Source organism: Bacillus rossius, chromosome 6 (genome assembly GCF_032445375.1).
Source record: "Bacillus rossius redtenbacheri isolate Brsri chromosome 6, Brsri_v3, whole genome shotgun sequence".
NCBI classification, from domain to species: domain Eukaryota; kingdom Metazoa; phylum Arthropoda; class Insecta; order Phasmatodea; family Bacillidae; genus Bacillus; species Bacillus rossius.
Window position 1 is genome coordinate 28434451 of NC_086334.1, and position 17379 is coordinate 28451829.

A 17379-nucleotide genomic window follows, 5' to 3' on the forward strand; every position below is an offset into this window, starting at 1 on the left:
TTGCTATGTACTCCTTTAGTCCTTTGTCAGTTCATTCTGTGTTTATATTCTTGTGAGTTTGTAGTGCACTGGTTTGGTTTGTTCAGTCTTTGTCATTCATAATTTTTGCAGTGAAAATATATATGTATATATATATATTTTTTTTTTTATTTATTTTTTTACTAAATTTAAGAGTAACTGTGTGTCACAGATTTTTTTTTGCCTTGATATCTTTACAAAATATATTTTATGGTGATAAGTATTCCTTCTTTCCCATTGATGAATTATGCTGTCTCAAAATAAACTGAAATGAATGTTTATGGCTTTTCCTTACGTGATGGTTTTGTTACTGGCATTACTTTCCTTCTATTTGCATACTTTAGTTAATGGTGACAGAAATATTACTCTCTTCACAATGTTTGTACTTAGTGACTATACTGTGTTGGTTTCAGTGGTGACAGCAGCAACAGTAGCAGACCCATGCAGCCCTTCCCCGTGCGGGCCCAACAGCCAGTGCCGCGAAGTGAGCGGCCAGGCCGTGTGCTCATGCCAGCAAGGATACAGTGGAGCGCCGCCGAACTGCCGGCCTGAGTGCGTCGTGAACTCCGAGTGTCCGCAGAACAGAGCCTGCCACAAGTTCAAGTGCACAGACCCGTGTCCCGGCACGTGCGGTGTTGGGGCCAGCTGCGAGGTCATCAACCACTACCCCATCTGCAGCTGCCGCGCCGGCATGACGGGCGACCCGTTCGTGAGGTGCTACCGCGAGCAGCCCAAGCCCTCCGTTCCCGCGCCCAAGCCCGCCAACCCCTGCCAGCCCTCCCCGTGCGGCCCTAACTCCGAGTGCAGGGTGGTCGGGGACCAGCCTGCCTGCTCCTGCCGAAACAACTACATGGGCTCGCCGCCCAACTGCCGGCCCGAGTGCGTGGTCAACACCGACTGCGCCTCCACGCAGGCGTGCATATCGGAGAAGTGCCGCGACCCGTGCGATGGCTCCTGTGGGTTTAGTGCCGAGTGCCGTGTGCAGAACCACATTCCCATCTGCACCTGCCAGAAGGGCTACACGGGAGACCCTTTCACCCAGTGTTCACAGATAATTGGTGAGCATAACATGTAGTACAGCATTATTTACTTAGTTTGGGGTACAGAACAAGAATATGCATGGATATAGAAAAATAGCCTATTACCAAAGAACTGCACTCATTAGAAAATGATAAAAAAAATCTTGCCTAGGAACTAACCTTGGATTTGTTGAAGCTGTAAATATATGTACTTGTAATTTTACGTGTGGTATTTGTAATCTTTGACTGTCTAAATATGTTCAGAGCCACCCTCACCGAAACCAACGGATCCGTGCAACCCATCACCTTGTGGCTCGAATGCCAACTGCGATGGGGGCTCATGCACGTGCTTGCCCAACTACTTCGGCGACCCGTACGTGAGCTGCCGGCCAGAGTGCACCATGAACTCGGACTGTGCTCGCGACAAGGCGTGCAGTAATCAGCGCTGCATGAACCCATGCACGGGTACCTGTGGGCAAGGCGCTCGCTGCGACGTCGTCAACCATATACCCACCTGCAGCTGCCCAGAAGGCTTTGTGGGCGACCCGTTTGTGCAGTGCCGGGAAGCTCCCAAACAAGGTGCGTGTCATGGTGATACAGACCCTTTTCCACGATTTTACCTTGTGTCCTTCCTACACTTTTGAACGTACACAATCGTAATACGAAACAGTAGGGTTTCCATGGTAATCATTCTATTGAGAAGCTATCTCTTCAGGTTGTCAAAAACAAATAGTTGGTGATGATTGTAGTTGGCCTTGTTTCGTTGTGTATTTGGTGAAACTATAGAGATTGTACTGGGAAAAAATAAATGGATACAACTTTGCAAGTTCTTAAATAAATCAGTTTTGTTTACTTTCGTGAAATAAAGTGTCTGCCTCTGAACAGAATTCCCTGCATTATGTGATGTACTGCTTGCCAGACATCAACAGTTTATTTATATGTTACTGACTTTTAAAACTGCAAATTATCTAAACATAATAAGAGATGTATCAGTATTCTATGAAAAATGTTGTGAACCAAACCAAATTTTTTTTTTGTTGTAAGTTTTTCTTTTCTTTTATGAAAACATTTTTTGTATTGTTAATGAAAAAGTGGTGGCACAGGAGTTTTCCTACAAAGTTCTTATCTTCTGTTAGGAATTTTTTTTCCTTTAAAGTAATTAATTGTATTACCTAATCTGTGATACCTGTTCTCGATGTACAAAATTTAATACAGACAAATTTGGCCCTTTTCATATTCCTAGAGAACAAACTTTTTTTGTGGAAATAATTTCAACTACCAAAAATCAAACTTATTTTCAGTCATGTATTCATGTTAATAGCTGCAAAGAAAATAATGACTACAGTAAATATTTGCAACAAAAGATTAAAGTTATTTATAAACAGGTTAGAAGTAGTTTTACTATAAAATTTCCTCCGTTTTGAACAGTGAGCACAAGAAGGCTACAAGACCATTTCCCATTGAGGTTAGCTGTCATGTGTTGGTGTTGGACTGTTGCAGAGGCGCCTCAAAAGCCGTGCGAGCCCTCGCCGTGTGGCCCGAACAGCGTGTGCAGGGAAGTGGACGGCCACGCAGTGTGCTCTTGCCTCCCTGGCCTCGTGGGCAGCCCTCCGTCCTGCCGCCCCGAGTGCGTGGTGAGCGCCGAGTGCCCCCTCACCCTGGCCTGCCTCACCAACAAGTGCCAGGACCCGTGCCCCGGCACTTGCGGGGTGGGGGCGCGTTGCAACGTCGTCAACCACAACCCCATCTGCAGCTGTGCCTCGGGCAACACCGGGGACCCGTTCACGCGGTGCTATCCGTTACCAGGTGAGCCACGGCACTCATTGTCACTTTTTAACATATCAGTACTGATTATGTAACAACATCATTTTCAGTGTGAAACAATACAATGCAAGATACAGTTAAAGTTAGCATAATACAATTTAATGGACTGAGATTTAATGTGTCTGTTTTCTTTCAAAGGAGATGCAAGTAAATACGGCTATAAATCTTTTTGACGTGACGTCTAATAAATCGATGAACGCCGGCTGCACGCACGAAAAAGTGTCCCACTACGGATGTCCCACTACGGATGTTCCTGTTTGCTCATTGTACGCATGCGTGGCATCTCTCTTCATGCTCATTGTACGCATGCGTGGCATCTCTCTTCCACTCGATTGGAACGACCTTCGATTTGTCTTTTCAATCATATTATCGTCGTTTCAATTATTAATATTATGTAATTTAACGATCGTCCATCAATTTTCAGCACAATCGGTACGGTTATTTAAAAGTAATGTTAAATATTCAAATATGTTTTGAACCAACAATGGTGTTTTACAGTTACACATAATAATTCAAATTACAACCGGGATCTTTTGCACAATGTTTTAAAAAATATTGTAACACCTTATAAATAAGTTTGGTGTATTTGGGATGCGTATTTGTTATAAAATCGAGTTATTAAAACGAAATAATATTATTCCCCTACTGTGAACAAAATTTTTATAAATGTATATATAACATCTGAAACTACCAATTATTAATTATGGCTTTATGGCTGAACGGTCAACGGTGCTATTTTCTTATCGTAAGGTTGTCGGTTCGAATCCTGGCAAGTGCGAAGTTTTTTTTTAACTTGTAAAATTAAATACGGCGCACGTAACATTTCAAAAGTAATAAATATATTTGAATAATGAATGCAAATAAAAGTAAATTTATTAATTAAATTGTACATTTCATTTCACTCCTTTGTATCCATACAAAATAGTGATAATTAAATAAAAATGATTCAATTTTATTCATAAAAGTATGCAGAGGTAGATTTTATCATACAAAAGATAGAAAAATTAAAAAAAATATTCTTCCTCAAAGAATATAATATTTTTAATGCCTAAATGGTTTGGTTGCAAAAACCTATTACGGCTCAGTCTCAGGCCGAATATGATATTTCATTTTCATCTGGATCAATCATTTCATCAATGTTTTGCTATGACGTCACGTTAAACTATCGTCCGTAAACCGACTTTACAGACAACCAATTTTTTTTTTATTTATTTATTTTTGTCTAAAAGGGTTAATGCTTATTGTAGGATTGTGAGGTATAGAATAAGTGTAATGTAAATCTGATTGTGAAGCAGTAAAAATTGTATGGTTGTGGTTGTGGTTGTAAAAAAACACTCAGCAATTGAATTCGTTGTAAATGATTAAACAAGAAAAAAATTGTGCAAAAGACAAATGTTTTCTTATTAAGAAGAAATAAATTATGTATGTGCATTTTTAAAAGACCTCTTAAAAGTGGCAAAACAAATTTTGAACAAGTTTTATATTGGGCAAAGGGATCTAAAATAGGTGTTCTTTTCTAACCATAAGTCTTGTAGCCAATGTTTGGTTTCGTACAGTTTGGATATAAGTATCTGCAAAAACGGGTTGAAAATGTTTTGAATTCATGTAAATTGATAGTTATCGTTACAGTTACTTGCAGCAGGTCCATGAAGAAGGAAATCTCTCATTTGTTTCAGCGGAACCTCGCCCGAACGTTCCGGAAAACCCGTGCCAGCCGTCGCCGTGCGGTCCAAACGCGGAGTGTCAGGTCCGAGGGGAAAACCCCGCCTGTTCGTGCTTGCAGAACTACATTGGCTCGCCGCCAAACTGCCGACCCGAGTGTACGATAAACCCAGAGTGCGCGGCTCACCTCGCGTGCGTGAACCAAAAGTGCGTGGACCCGTGTCGAGGTTCTTGTGGAACGAACTCTCGCTGCTCGGTGGTGAACCACACTCCAGTCTGCCGGTGCAACCCTGGGTTCAATGGCGATCCCTTCATCAACTGCTACCCAGCACAAGGTAGGGTGTTCCACGCCCGCACGTTTCCTACGTTTCTTGGTGTGGTGTTGCATGTCTGCTCCATAAGCTCTCTGCCCACAACATGCTTGGACTTTATTGCTTGCCCTATTTCTCGGCTAATATTTTCTCAAACTCATAGAGTTAAGTTTTTTTGAACCCTAATTGACTTGCGAACTGTGACGTTTGCTAATGTGCATGTGCGTGCGTGTGTGTGTGTGTGTGTGTGTGTGTGTGTGTGCGTGCGTGCGTGCGTGTGCGTGCGTGCGTGCGTGCGTGCGTGCGTGCGTGCGTGCGCAGGGTCCACAGTAATTATTTATTTAGCTCACTCTTGAAGATGCAATGCCATCCAAAAAAAAAAAAAAAACATTAATATCTTAAGTTAAATTGCATGTTTTCATGCTACTGGTAGAAATGTGTGAAATCTGATTTGGGTCTTAAGGTTGAGATTATTTTTGTCTTAGCTACCCATGGCTGTAAAACTCAAAAATTGACAAATGTGAACATATTCACGGCGTAAAAAGGTAGTATTTTACGCAAAATAGTCTCACCATCAACACATTTATAGTGAAAATTATCGTTTGTCTGGCAACCTCAGTCATTAAGTGTGTCCTTGAGCCCGATTCTTGATGCTGTCTGAATACTGAATAATTCCTCTAGAGGAATGAATTGAAACCAACAGAGAATTGCTTAACACTATTTTTGAACACTGATGAGCAGAATTAGAAATTGAAAAGATGTCTCAAACTGTCTGAATTTTTCCACAACCCTCTTTGCTGGCGGAATCTCAAGAGTTCTTTGGAATTTTGATTTGTTGAAAATGGATGCTACATTGTTGTTCTGAAATACTGTAAAATCGTGTGAACGGTAGGTTAGTTTAGATTAGTTTAGCTACATTTTAAATACTGAAAATCATGTAGACAGTTGGTTATGTTACGTTAGGTTAACTACATTTGAATACTCTAAATTAGTGTGAGCAGTTAATGTAGGTAAGGTTAGCTAAAATTAAAACTTTGTTAAATGGTGTGAATAGTTGGTTGGTTTAGGTCAGTGATATTAAATGCCATTTTGCGTGACAATTAAGGAATATCAACTCAATTTTTTTATTTTTTTTTTCATATTAGCTCCTCATCTTTAATTTTTCATGCCTCAGATTTTCTGCATATTCTTAACTAAATTCAGGGGAAAATCTTCCCCAGCAAAAACAATTTTTCAATAAATGTCAATAGAATTTCTCTTGCTCAGGCATTATCTTACAACTCATTTTTAAATCTTACACAACTCATTACACACATAACTTCCACCCACTTTTCAATTGTGATTTGCATTTTACCATAATGATGCCACTCATCCAATGAGACTTTTTGGTAACTGACAGTGTCAAGAATGGGGCCGTTTATCACTAATGAAAAGTTCAGGTGGATTAAAAGGTGTCCCCTCTAGAGTATATGTATCTTTATTGCATCTGGTGACAACTCGTCTATGTTCATTCTTGATTAGGGCTGTGCTGATGTACATAAAATAAAATATAAAATGCAGCTACAGATTATCTACGTTAATGTATTATTGCCAACTGAATTATCAGTTAAAACAACTGAAGACATGTAAAAATATTTTACAAAACACTTAATCAAATTTATTTATATAATGCATGTTATAAGCACAAGGTCTTTAAAATTATAATTAAATTCTTGATAAAATTTTCATTCTTGTTTCAGTATTGACTTCTATTTTTACCAACCATTAAGTAGGTACTAGTAAAAATAAAATTTGAGAATGATGTTTTATATTAAACAATCTTACCAGCATCAAAGTTAAAAAAAAAATCAAAAATTAATTTATTTGTAAACTAACCAGTGACCTATATTTTCTAAAGTGTTAAAAAAATTTTTACCAACAAAGCTATATTGTCCAAATTTTTAATGACTGCTCCTTAAAATCAGTATTTTTTATTTGTAATCACTGCACGCAAAACAAGTATTTATTTTTTATTTATTTATTTATTTATTTATTTATTTATAAACTTTACAAAGTGAGTTTATTTTAGTATGGAAAATAATGTGATTGTCAGCCCCTGCAAGAGCAGTGCTTATTCTTCTAAAAATGATGTTGAAGACTGTGGGTACCGCATAAATGATTTAAAAAATGTAAATTGTATTTCTGTATCCCATGAGTTTGTTGGAATCTCAGGCAAACAATTAATAATTTTAACTTAACCAAAAGCATTCGTCACCTCCCGATGTGTTCACATCAGAAAGTCGTTTGAAAGTGATTGGACCGGCAACTGCGAACAGAGTGTCGGAAGTGAAGCGGAGTGGCAAGTGTGCGCAGGGAGCGTAGCGAGAGCAGGGTTTCGGGCATGCCGCTTGCTGTATTATTGCGCTACGGTGTCTGCATGCTGTGTGCACGTCACTTCCTCCGCAGGGTGCATGCACAAAGGGGACTCCTCGGCCAAGGTAGGTGAACCGAGTCCCCCACCGCCATCGCACGTGCTCCCAGTTCATGCATCTCCAGGACGTACTTTCTGCAACATGTCCGTAATGCACTTTCAGTCCCTAAAGCTTAAAATTATTAAAATGTATAGTTTTGGAAGTACTTTCGTAATTGTGTTAGCTATGCTGTCATAACACTGGCTTGTAACCGACTCAGGCTATTAATTTTTCAATATTCAGTACCTAGAGGCACAGACTGTATGTTTTCAAGTAGGAGAAGTTTTTAAAATTTTATATTAATAATATGTAATCATTTAGAAAAAAAATTATAAAAATATATAAAATTACAGTAAACTCTTGATTATTCACAATAGGTAGTTGAAGTATTCAGATAACTGCTGAAGGATGGATAGAAAAAGGTAGGAGCAATGTTGCGGATGTTTATAAATGGAAGAAACAGCTAACCAAGCAACCATATTGGAAAAGTTACTAGTTATTTACACTAAGGCCTAATTAAACATTTAAATTTAATTTTTTTTATGATTTTTCAGTGACTTCTTATGAAAAAGCAAAAGAATTTGGGAGTGAAACATGTTTTTAATTGAAGAGCGGATGTGTTTGAAAGAAAAAAGTACTTTTTAAAAGTGAGCTGCCAGCTTGAAGCTCATTTAAGTGGCTTGTTGCAAGAAAATGGAATGATTTATTTCGAAAATATTAATTTACGTATTTCATTTGTCAAACATCTTCTGAACAGAATGATACCACAAACGGGCATATTTACTGCCTCGTCTTGTCAAATAAAAGCATGAGCACTGTGTTATGCATAAAATTGAGAAAGATTTGAATACAGTCTTTTTCCAATATTTTTTTACTGGAAAGTTAATAGAATTATAATTGAATTATGAATTTCATTAAAAGAAAGCAAGTATAGCTAGGCCTGCCTTGTTAAGTAAGCAGCCAGTGCAGAGCTCATTTGACGTAGCTTCATTTAGAAAATCACTGAATTTTTTCACAAGATATAAATTTATTGCAGAAGTAGATAGCTCAGAAATAAATCATATATAAAAAAAAAGCAAATACGACCTTCCCAATTGGTCATGAAAAGTGCAAATACTGAGTGACGCACAACTATGTTAGTGTGTAAGACAATGCATTTTGAGTTAGTGTGCTTAGGCACGAAGTCTGACTTTTAAAAAATTGTTGTTGTGTGCTCATCTAGCTATTACCTAGTGAGAGAGGTATTTAGTTGGTGGATCAGACACACATTTGGCATTGACTGCACAACACCAAATGACTGCACAACACCAAAGTTTCAGGAAATGCTTTTTCTTTCAGTTTGAAGCCATAACAATTTTTTTTTAATCCGTGAAACAGAATCATCAGTTGCATACATTCACTTTAAAGACAGTTAACACATTTCACCTGAGGCATGACTGAATGAATCCAAAAGGATGGCAATTGTTTCTAATGCTTTTGTGTGCCATGCATTGTGATAGCCATACGTGTGGGATGACAGAGATAACTGAGGCTGGAGGCAGCCAGGTTATCTATGCTAGCAGGAGAGGGGCAAGAGTAGATCAATTGTGGACACACGCAGACTCACCTTCCTAGGCAGGCAGCGACTGGACTAGTGTTACCAGGATCTTTTCAAACCACCTCTTTTGCAGTTTTTAAAGAATGTATTTATAATAATTTTTTTATATACATTATGGCTTCCTCTTTAAGTATAGTGAAAATGCAGGCTCTGTATTTAATATCTATGAGTCTTTAATTATTTTTTTAATAGTTCATTTTGAATATATTTAAATATCTTTATTAGGTTTTCTTGGGATATGAATAAATGTTTATTTACAGATCTGTAGGTGACGTTGTGATTAAATTGCAAAGAGGATTTCCCAATTGGGGATAATCAAGAGTTTACTTTATAAAATTTTGGTTGCCGGTAATTTTAGTATGTATATTAAATTTACTGTAGGGAAAATGCATTTACAATAAAGATAAAGTAAAAAAACTTAGAGTGCACTCTAAAATATTAAAATGCTAGCTAGCTACATTATAAAAAAAAAATAATAGTCATTACATATATAGTAACACAACATATTTTTCCTTTTTAAACTATATTTTTTTCCTTTTATTCTTGCTGTTAATGGAGTAACTTCCATTCACATTTGCCCAGACATTAATTGGCCTTCTTCATCTACCTTTAAAATAATATTTTGTTTATATTTAGAGGTAATTCAATCCTCACTCCTGAAATGCTTCAGTATCAATTCCTCTTATCATCTTGATCATCCACACGATTAGTAGATGCAGCATTTTCCTAAACTTATATTCTTCTGCTAATTTTTGAATATGTCTTTGAACATAATATAATTTTTATTTTCATTCACTGTAATTTGATTTACTGAATCCTCAAACTAAAACTTTTTAATTTTACTGACTCATGATGTACCGTACATTCATAATCTGATCCGTCACCATACAAACTGAATACTTGTCTATACAACTTCCTATCCATCTTTTTCTTCATCAACATAGACAGAATAAAAACTTCCTCACAGCTGTTATTGAAAAAAATTACTTTGCAGTTTAATAATTTGTTAATTAGCTTACACTTCTTTAGCAGAATAAGGGGTATGTGCATCTGCTTCTGCAAATTCCATGCAACTCTTTAATTTATCAATTAAAATTTACTTTCTTAATTAAAAGTCTACAATTCCTTAAAATAATTTCATTGAATATTCAAAAAATTCTCACTCTATTAGCTTCAGTTATTTATCCAACTTCAATTTCAACCTATTTGACTCCAGTTAATTTTTATCTTCTGTTCATATGCCATTGATTCCACAGTAAGGTGAGCTGTTATTTTATGTGTTCATTTATCTACACTGCAGTATTATTTTATCACATATCAGATTGGATTTTTCATTGCAATATCCCACATTGGCATTGCTCATCAAATGTGTTCTCTACCTTCTCTCCTTCAGCTTTCTCACCAAGTCTTTATGACCACCTGAGAAACTCATAAAAGTGTGGTTATGAGTTTTTTAAACTGATCTCCTAATGAATGATTCCTCTTCCTTCCAAATTTACCTTTTCATATTTATTATTATGGCTGCACTCCCTTAACCGCATAAAAAAGAGTTGTTTTTAAAATCTATATGTTTATTTAATAATAATGATAATTTTTTTAATAAAAATTCTTATACATCTAAGAATTAATTTTCAATTATTTTTAATGTGTTGGTAGGTTTTTTTTTTTTCATAGTGACTTACGTAATCAACCAAATAATAAACATTTCTGCCATAGACTGATGAGCTTTATTGTTTTTGAACGTGTACACTTTTGACAACCTCAAATGTAAGTCTACAAATGATGGACCTCTGTGCATGAAGCAATGTTCTTGAAGAGCATGAACTGGGAGCCAGAAGACTCCTGCTTCTTCGGCAGGATCGTAGTCCTGTTCCACGCAGCTGCTTCGCTAATGGGTTTGTGAGACCAGGTTGCCGATAAAATTTAACAGTCTGTAGTTGAAAACTAAGTATGTCGCACAGCATTAATATCGGCATACACTGTAACTTAAGCTATTTGGTGCATCCTGTAGTTTAACTCCAGCTTATTACATGGTGCTTTGGATTTTTATAAGCAATTATTCACCTGCAATTAATGGCTTTAAAGTTTAAAGCAGTTCTGCAAATGACATTGCACAACCCGATTAAAAGGAAATGGGAATATATAATCATATAATCACATTTTTTAGTTATCATTCACATAAAAATTGTTAATGAAATAAGAGACCAAGTATAATTCTTCAGTATGTACTTAAGTTTTATCTGACTTAAAATAAAATATAATTATTTTTGTTCTGCGTGTTTCTAAACATTCATTATGATGAGTGTTAGAAGCCATGATACTGTGAAGTGAAAAACATTTTTGTAACCAAGTGATATGAAAAAAAGTTTCCTTTTTACACATTTTGCGGTTAAATAGTTCTTCAAACATTTGGTGTGGAGACTTAGTTTTCTACATGTTCTCAAGGCAGTTTCTGTAGTTAAATTAATCAGAGCACATAAATGTAACTACGCAGGTATGGTTGGAACGTATTTGTCAGCACGCAGCAAATACTTAGATACACAAGCTGTCAAGTAAATATGACGGTGTTATTTACATGCTAGTTAAATGTTAAAAATAATCTGGAAGTTGCACAAAGCCTTGTAAAAAGTATTTTGTAAAGAAATAATAATACTTCATTAATGTACATTTACATCCATTGATACAAATTTTTTTTACCTTATGAGGAATTACACCTAATTGGCACTACCAGCTGAGAGTTACAAGGGACACATAGAGCAGTGTCTGCAAATCTATGGCCCGTTAGCTATTTTTGGCCCATCGAGTCTTGGGCAGCGGGCCTGTCACACGAGAAGGAAATCACTGCTCACTGCTGAATACATTGAAATCAAAAATTAAATTTGTAAATTATACTTTTTTGTTTCAGTAGATGGGAGTTATGATTTTACAGATATAAGTCTCATTTACTTTTTCTTACATTCTATCACAAATCAAAATTGCATAATATCATTGTTGATGCTAAAAAAAAGTCATCATAAAAAACTAATTGGACACCAATTTATTTAAATTTTTGTGACTGGGCCTCATTATTGAAAGTTTGGTAATCGCTATTATAGATGTTCAAAAATTAATTAATATTTAATTAATGTTAAAATATGTTCTTTCACTGAAAGGTAGGTGTGTGTGTGTGTGTGTGTGTGTGTGTGTATATATATATATATATATATATATATATATATATATATATATATATATATACATATACACACACATATATATGCTTTATTTCATATTTTGAGATACCAAGCTAAGATTATTGTATGAATGACTGCAAATTCTTTGAAAACTGACTTATCAAAGCAGGTCACCTAATTCATCTCCATTTACTTACACTTTAATGATGTGTGTTGAAAGCAAAAGTACCGGTCTTTGAAACATTGTAGCATCATTAGGAGACTTAACTATTCACATTGAGATTATTCCCAAATGTGAAAACGTATGTGATTAATTTTTATTAACAAAAGGAACAGCACCTTTCAAAAATTTTGGACCATTTCAAAATTTGTACAAATTTGTTCCTGGCCATAAACATTTTGTGCAATTGTTTGTTATTATTTTTTCTGTTGTTTTAGTCATCAGTACATATTTTTATTAATTTTCATTATTAAAATCAGTTTATTAGCTTGCGAGTTATGAAATTTTAGTTTTATGTAAATGGAGTATTTCAGTACATTTTATTATGTAGACACAAATATTTGCTGGTATCTCAGTGTTGTTTTTTTTTTTTTTAATTAGCTTTGATATACATTTTAAAGACAAATTCAAAAATAAAATTATTTATTTGTACAAAACATTTTTATTATTATTTAAATTAACTTTTTTAAAAAAATTTGCTTTAAATTTGCCAAAATTGAAAAATATTAATTTTCCATACCAATTGAGACAGGGTTTGGAAGTATCATTAGATTTTTTCTGCTTAAGAGAGTGCATCAGATCCTATTTTGCTAGCTCAGTTGAAAAATAATTTTTAGTATTAATTATTTTAAATTTTGTCAAATATGAGGATGATTTTTCTTCAGAAGTTTAGATTTAATAATAAAAAAAGTTTTATGCAAGTTCATTTTTGTCCTTGTTGATTTATTTTTTGTTTTAAAATGTGGTATGAAAAATAATTAAAAAATATCTAACACTGAAACACACTACATTTTTTTCAACATGACAAAATGCACTAAGATGAATATTTATATTAAATTATAAAATATTATTCCTACAAACTAATAAACTGATGTCAATAATTGAATTTTTTTTAAAATCTGTTCTGATGACTTCAAAAGTTGAAAATTTATAACAAACTAATTGCATTAATGATGTTTAAGGACAAGAACGTACATATTTGTACAAATTTCGTAATGGTTCTAAACTACTGAAGGGCACTGTATGGTGATGCTGCCTTTAATAGTGGAGAGCTAAGTTTAATTTCTGGTGATTACCAGGAAAAGTTCTTAAGAAACTCTTTAGGATTTGGACTAATCAATTATCTCTATTTTCTTTCTGAAGATGATAAAAAAATGTGCGAATAATATTAACTGCTATGTGTAAAAAGTACAACATTTTTCATTATCACTTTGTTAAAAAAAATGTACTTTATTTCTGGTTTGATATATCTTATATAAATTGATGAAGGCACTTTAGCACAAAAGTTTTTTTTAATATTTGTTATGCATACAAACCAGTGTTGACATAAAGAGAAGACACAGGTCATACCAGTATCAAAATGTTCTGTTTTGAACTTTTAAATTTTGGTAGATTTAATATAAAAAAAACCAATGGCATTATTAAATTATACTTAACTATGTCATAAAAGTTTTTGAAATAGTTCCGTTAAAATTTAATCACAAATTGTTAATTGGAGTATCTTGCTGTCATGGTTCCATATGCATAACTGAAATTTGAAAAATTACTTTTACTAATTTTATTTACAAAAACAAATATACCATTGATTTTCAGGATATTTAATGTATTTTCATTCAAGTGAACAAAATATTTACATCATAAATAATATTTTTCCAAGCTATTGTTTGTTTTCGGATCTTTTATATTCTTTTAACTTAATCAAATGAGACTTTTTTTTTTGTTATTTGATTTAAGATTTTTACTATTTACAGAATATTCATATTACTACAATTTGATTATAGAGGCTTATAAATTAAGGCCAGTGTGGCACATTTTTTTAGGACTTATTTTAAAATAAATTAATTTACTGCTTATCAAATGAGTAAATCAACTCCAGCTTTGTATACCAGAATAGGTTTAGACACAATTTAGCACAAACAATTTGAATGACAAGAGGATTTTGAATAATTTACTCAATGCCAGCGGCAGCCCAAAACTTTGCGGGACCCTAATATTTTGGGAATGGGCTTTACCCAGGGGCCTAGGCCTTGGAGGTGTGGAACAGACTCCAGAAAAAAAGAGATTTCTGTAGTCCGCACCCAGAAAAATAGAAAAATAAAATCTTTAAAACAACATTTTTAAGCCATCATGGAACTTATATTTTTGCAAATGGTTTTGCTAATTTTTCTTAGCAAATTTTGATATTCTTATTGGAATTTGGATAAATAATGTTTATCGTCTCTTAAGAAACAATACACCTAAGTGACAAAAATAACATTTTTCAGGAGAGCCTAGAAACCTTGCCAATTACAAACATAACACTATAAAATGTTGTAAATGTTGTTTTTGTTTTAGACTTACATATTTAATAAGTATGAAGTGCTCAATAATTTTGTGAGAAGATGCTAAATGCATATGTTTCCATGGAGAAACAAAAAAAAAACAATTTTAAAAAGTCACTAAGGTGGTGATGTTTCTTAAGTGACGTTATGTTATAAATTGAATGGGGGTCTACAATTTGATGAGAAACATATGATGTAGTAGGTGGGTTGGTAATAAAAGGAAATTGTTGGTAATAAAAGGGAGCAGCGCGGGGCCCTGGCTTGCTTGGCCCTATGGCCACCCCTTTGGCCACCCCTGCTCAGTGCTGATTGCATGTATAAATATAGTAGTGCATTCAGGTTAATCTGAACTGTTTGAAATTGAATGCTGGTAGTCTTTCATGTCAACAGTTTATTGCACAAAACAGATAGTAAATTATCCTGTCTGACACTTTTTTTATAATTGATAACATATGAAGATAGGTATTGGTAGTTTCATATTTTAACCCTTTATGGCTAAAAGAAAATGCTTAGCAATATTAAAATGTGTTTTAGATCATCTGAAGCACAGTATGATAGTCAAACAACATGTTTCACTTGAAAATATCAGAAAAAGTTTAACTTGTGGGGAATATGATTTACCTACATATAATCTAATGTTTGAGGAATATGCTTCATTTGAAGATGAGCTTATTATTTTGTGTTGGACTTAGTTGTATCTTTTAACTGTTACGACAGTTATGAACCTTTCCCTTGGGAGATTGATGATGTCTTTCAACTATATGACATTTCAATGGGAATGATCAAGCAGTCTTTTAGCTGGATATCATAGGTTAGTATGTGGGATAGTATTTCAACTTTCAATTTTCTCATGCATACAATATGGTAGGCATCTGGAATGTTATTTCTCTCTTCCACTAATTTAGCAAGTGAATAAACATTTTTGTACTTTGTGTACAATAAAATTAAAAGAATATTCATCTTCAAATATATAACTTAAGAATATTATTTTAATTACCCTTTTCTTTGAAGTATGTATGTCATATAATGAAAATTTATTGGTTTAGAAGGGTACATTTCTAGGTATGCCAATCATTATTTTAATATTATACATCTTCCAATTAAAACAAAACATGTTAGTACAATATCTTAGCATTTTTTAATTACAGTTGATAACTATTCATTCTAATAATTGAAAATTATTTTGTTTACTGGATAATTTTCTTTACTTCTTAGATTATGTGTATGCATTATGTGCTTGCGAAAATTAATCAAAGAAGACAACATACCTAGTGGAGGTTAACTAAGTATACGCTACCTTAAAGTGTAGCTGCTTTCCTGTATTTATCATCATCATACATTCAAAACACAAAACAACTGTTTCTATGTGTTGGGAGTGGGTAGCATTTTGCAGTATACTATTTACAGAGGCTAGTAATAGTAAACATGGGTTCAGTTGACTATACTTTCTTTTGATTGATCAAGGAGGTCCATTAGGATGGTGTGCGCATTGAATAAGGAGGGAAATATAGAAGTGCGATTCTTACACTGGAAACTGAAACCACGTTTTGCGTGACAAGTGATGCTATATTTTGGGTTGGCCCAAACTACTAACAAAACAAACTCGAGATAGAGGTTAAAATCCAATGTTTTAGGTATATCATGTTTATTTTAAACTACTTGACGACTAATTTCTCAGTAACAGTGATCTAAACTGTGCGATAAACACTTAATGTTTTTTTTTATAATAAAAAAAGCATCTTGTATATAAATGAGTGGAGATGCAAAACTTTCTGGTATGCCACACCACAACATATGTGGCTACCAAAATAAAGTGAATTAATTTTCATTGGTTTGTTTGCATGATTATAGCTTTTTATTATGAAAGCTACTGTCTAGTGAGTGGGCCCAAAACTACCTCAAAAAACTAAGTCTCATTCTCGGCAGTTAGAGTTTCTGCCCCGAGGGGTGGGCTTATTCATGCGACCTTCCTTTGAAGTGTAGGCCATGGAGACACTTTAAAATCTTAATGTATTCACCGCGTAGAAAATGTACAAACATTGCAAGAGCAAGCGTTCAATACATATTATCAAATGTGAGAACAGCCAGGTGTGTTCGTAAGAATACAATCATTATTTGAAATCTATAGCTGAAGTATGCGTGACCATGTTTGGTAGCCATATAGATGACCTTTACCGGTAGTGATTACACAAGAGAAATATGCTACATTTTAACATTGCCAATATATACATACCTCAGTATATAAATATATTTTTTTTTGTTTTTGTTTTCAGACATATTTTCATTGTATATTTTTTTGATCACTATTAGTACATTTCTTTCTAAACATTTCTATACTTCAATAATTATTTGGCCTAGGAATGTTGTAGCCATAGTTTATGTGAAATTTATCGTAAGTACATAGATGCATTGCCATTTCACTTATTTTTCTGTTAAAGGAATTTTTTTAATAATTTCATAATTGTGTTAAAAAATTATTTCTACCAATACAATTTAAATTATTGTCAAATATTTTATAGTACATTTTTTAAATAATACTTTTTTATATTTCATCCATTACCATATGAAAATATCAGGAAAATTTATTTTACCATTATATGCAGCAACAAAAACATTTAAAAATTGGAATCAATTAATTTTAAAATAAAAGTCATAAAACATATCTCCTTATGTGCAAAATAAATTAAATGAAAATAATATCTCTTGATGATAAAGCCACTTATATATTCCTAGCTGTACATAATTTATTTTCTCCGAAAATAAATCAGTGCAGCATGTTTGAGG

At 34.0% G+C, this 17379-nt stretch overlaps 1 protein-coding gene across 1 annotated transcript in view; it reads left to right on the plus strand.

Annotated features, from left to right (window-relative positions):
- Nucleotides 1–17379, plus strand: part of LOC134532937 (uncharacterized) — a 429205-nt gene that overhangs the window by 259721 nt on the left and 152105 nt on the right. The window contains exons 86-89 of the mRNA XM_063370011.1: nucleotides 432–1076; nucleotides 1302–1616; nucleotides 2538–2843; nucleotides 4538–4858. Of these exons, the coding sequence (XP_063226081.1) occupies nucleotides 432–1076; nucleotides 1302–1616; nucleotides 2538–2843; nucleotides 4538–4858 (1587 nt within the window). The remainder of the gene's footprint in view (nucleotides 1–431; nucleotides 1077–1301; nucleotides 1617–2537; nucleotides 2844–4537; nucleotides 4859–17379) is intronic.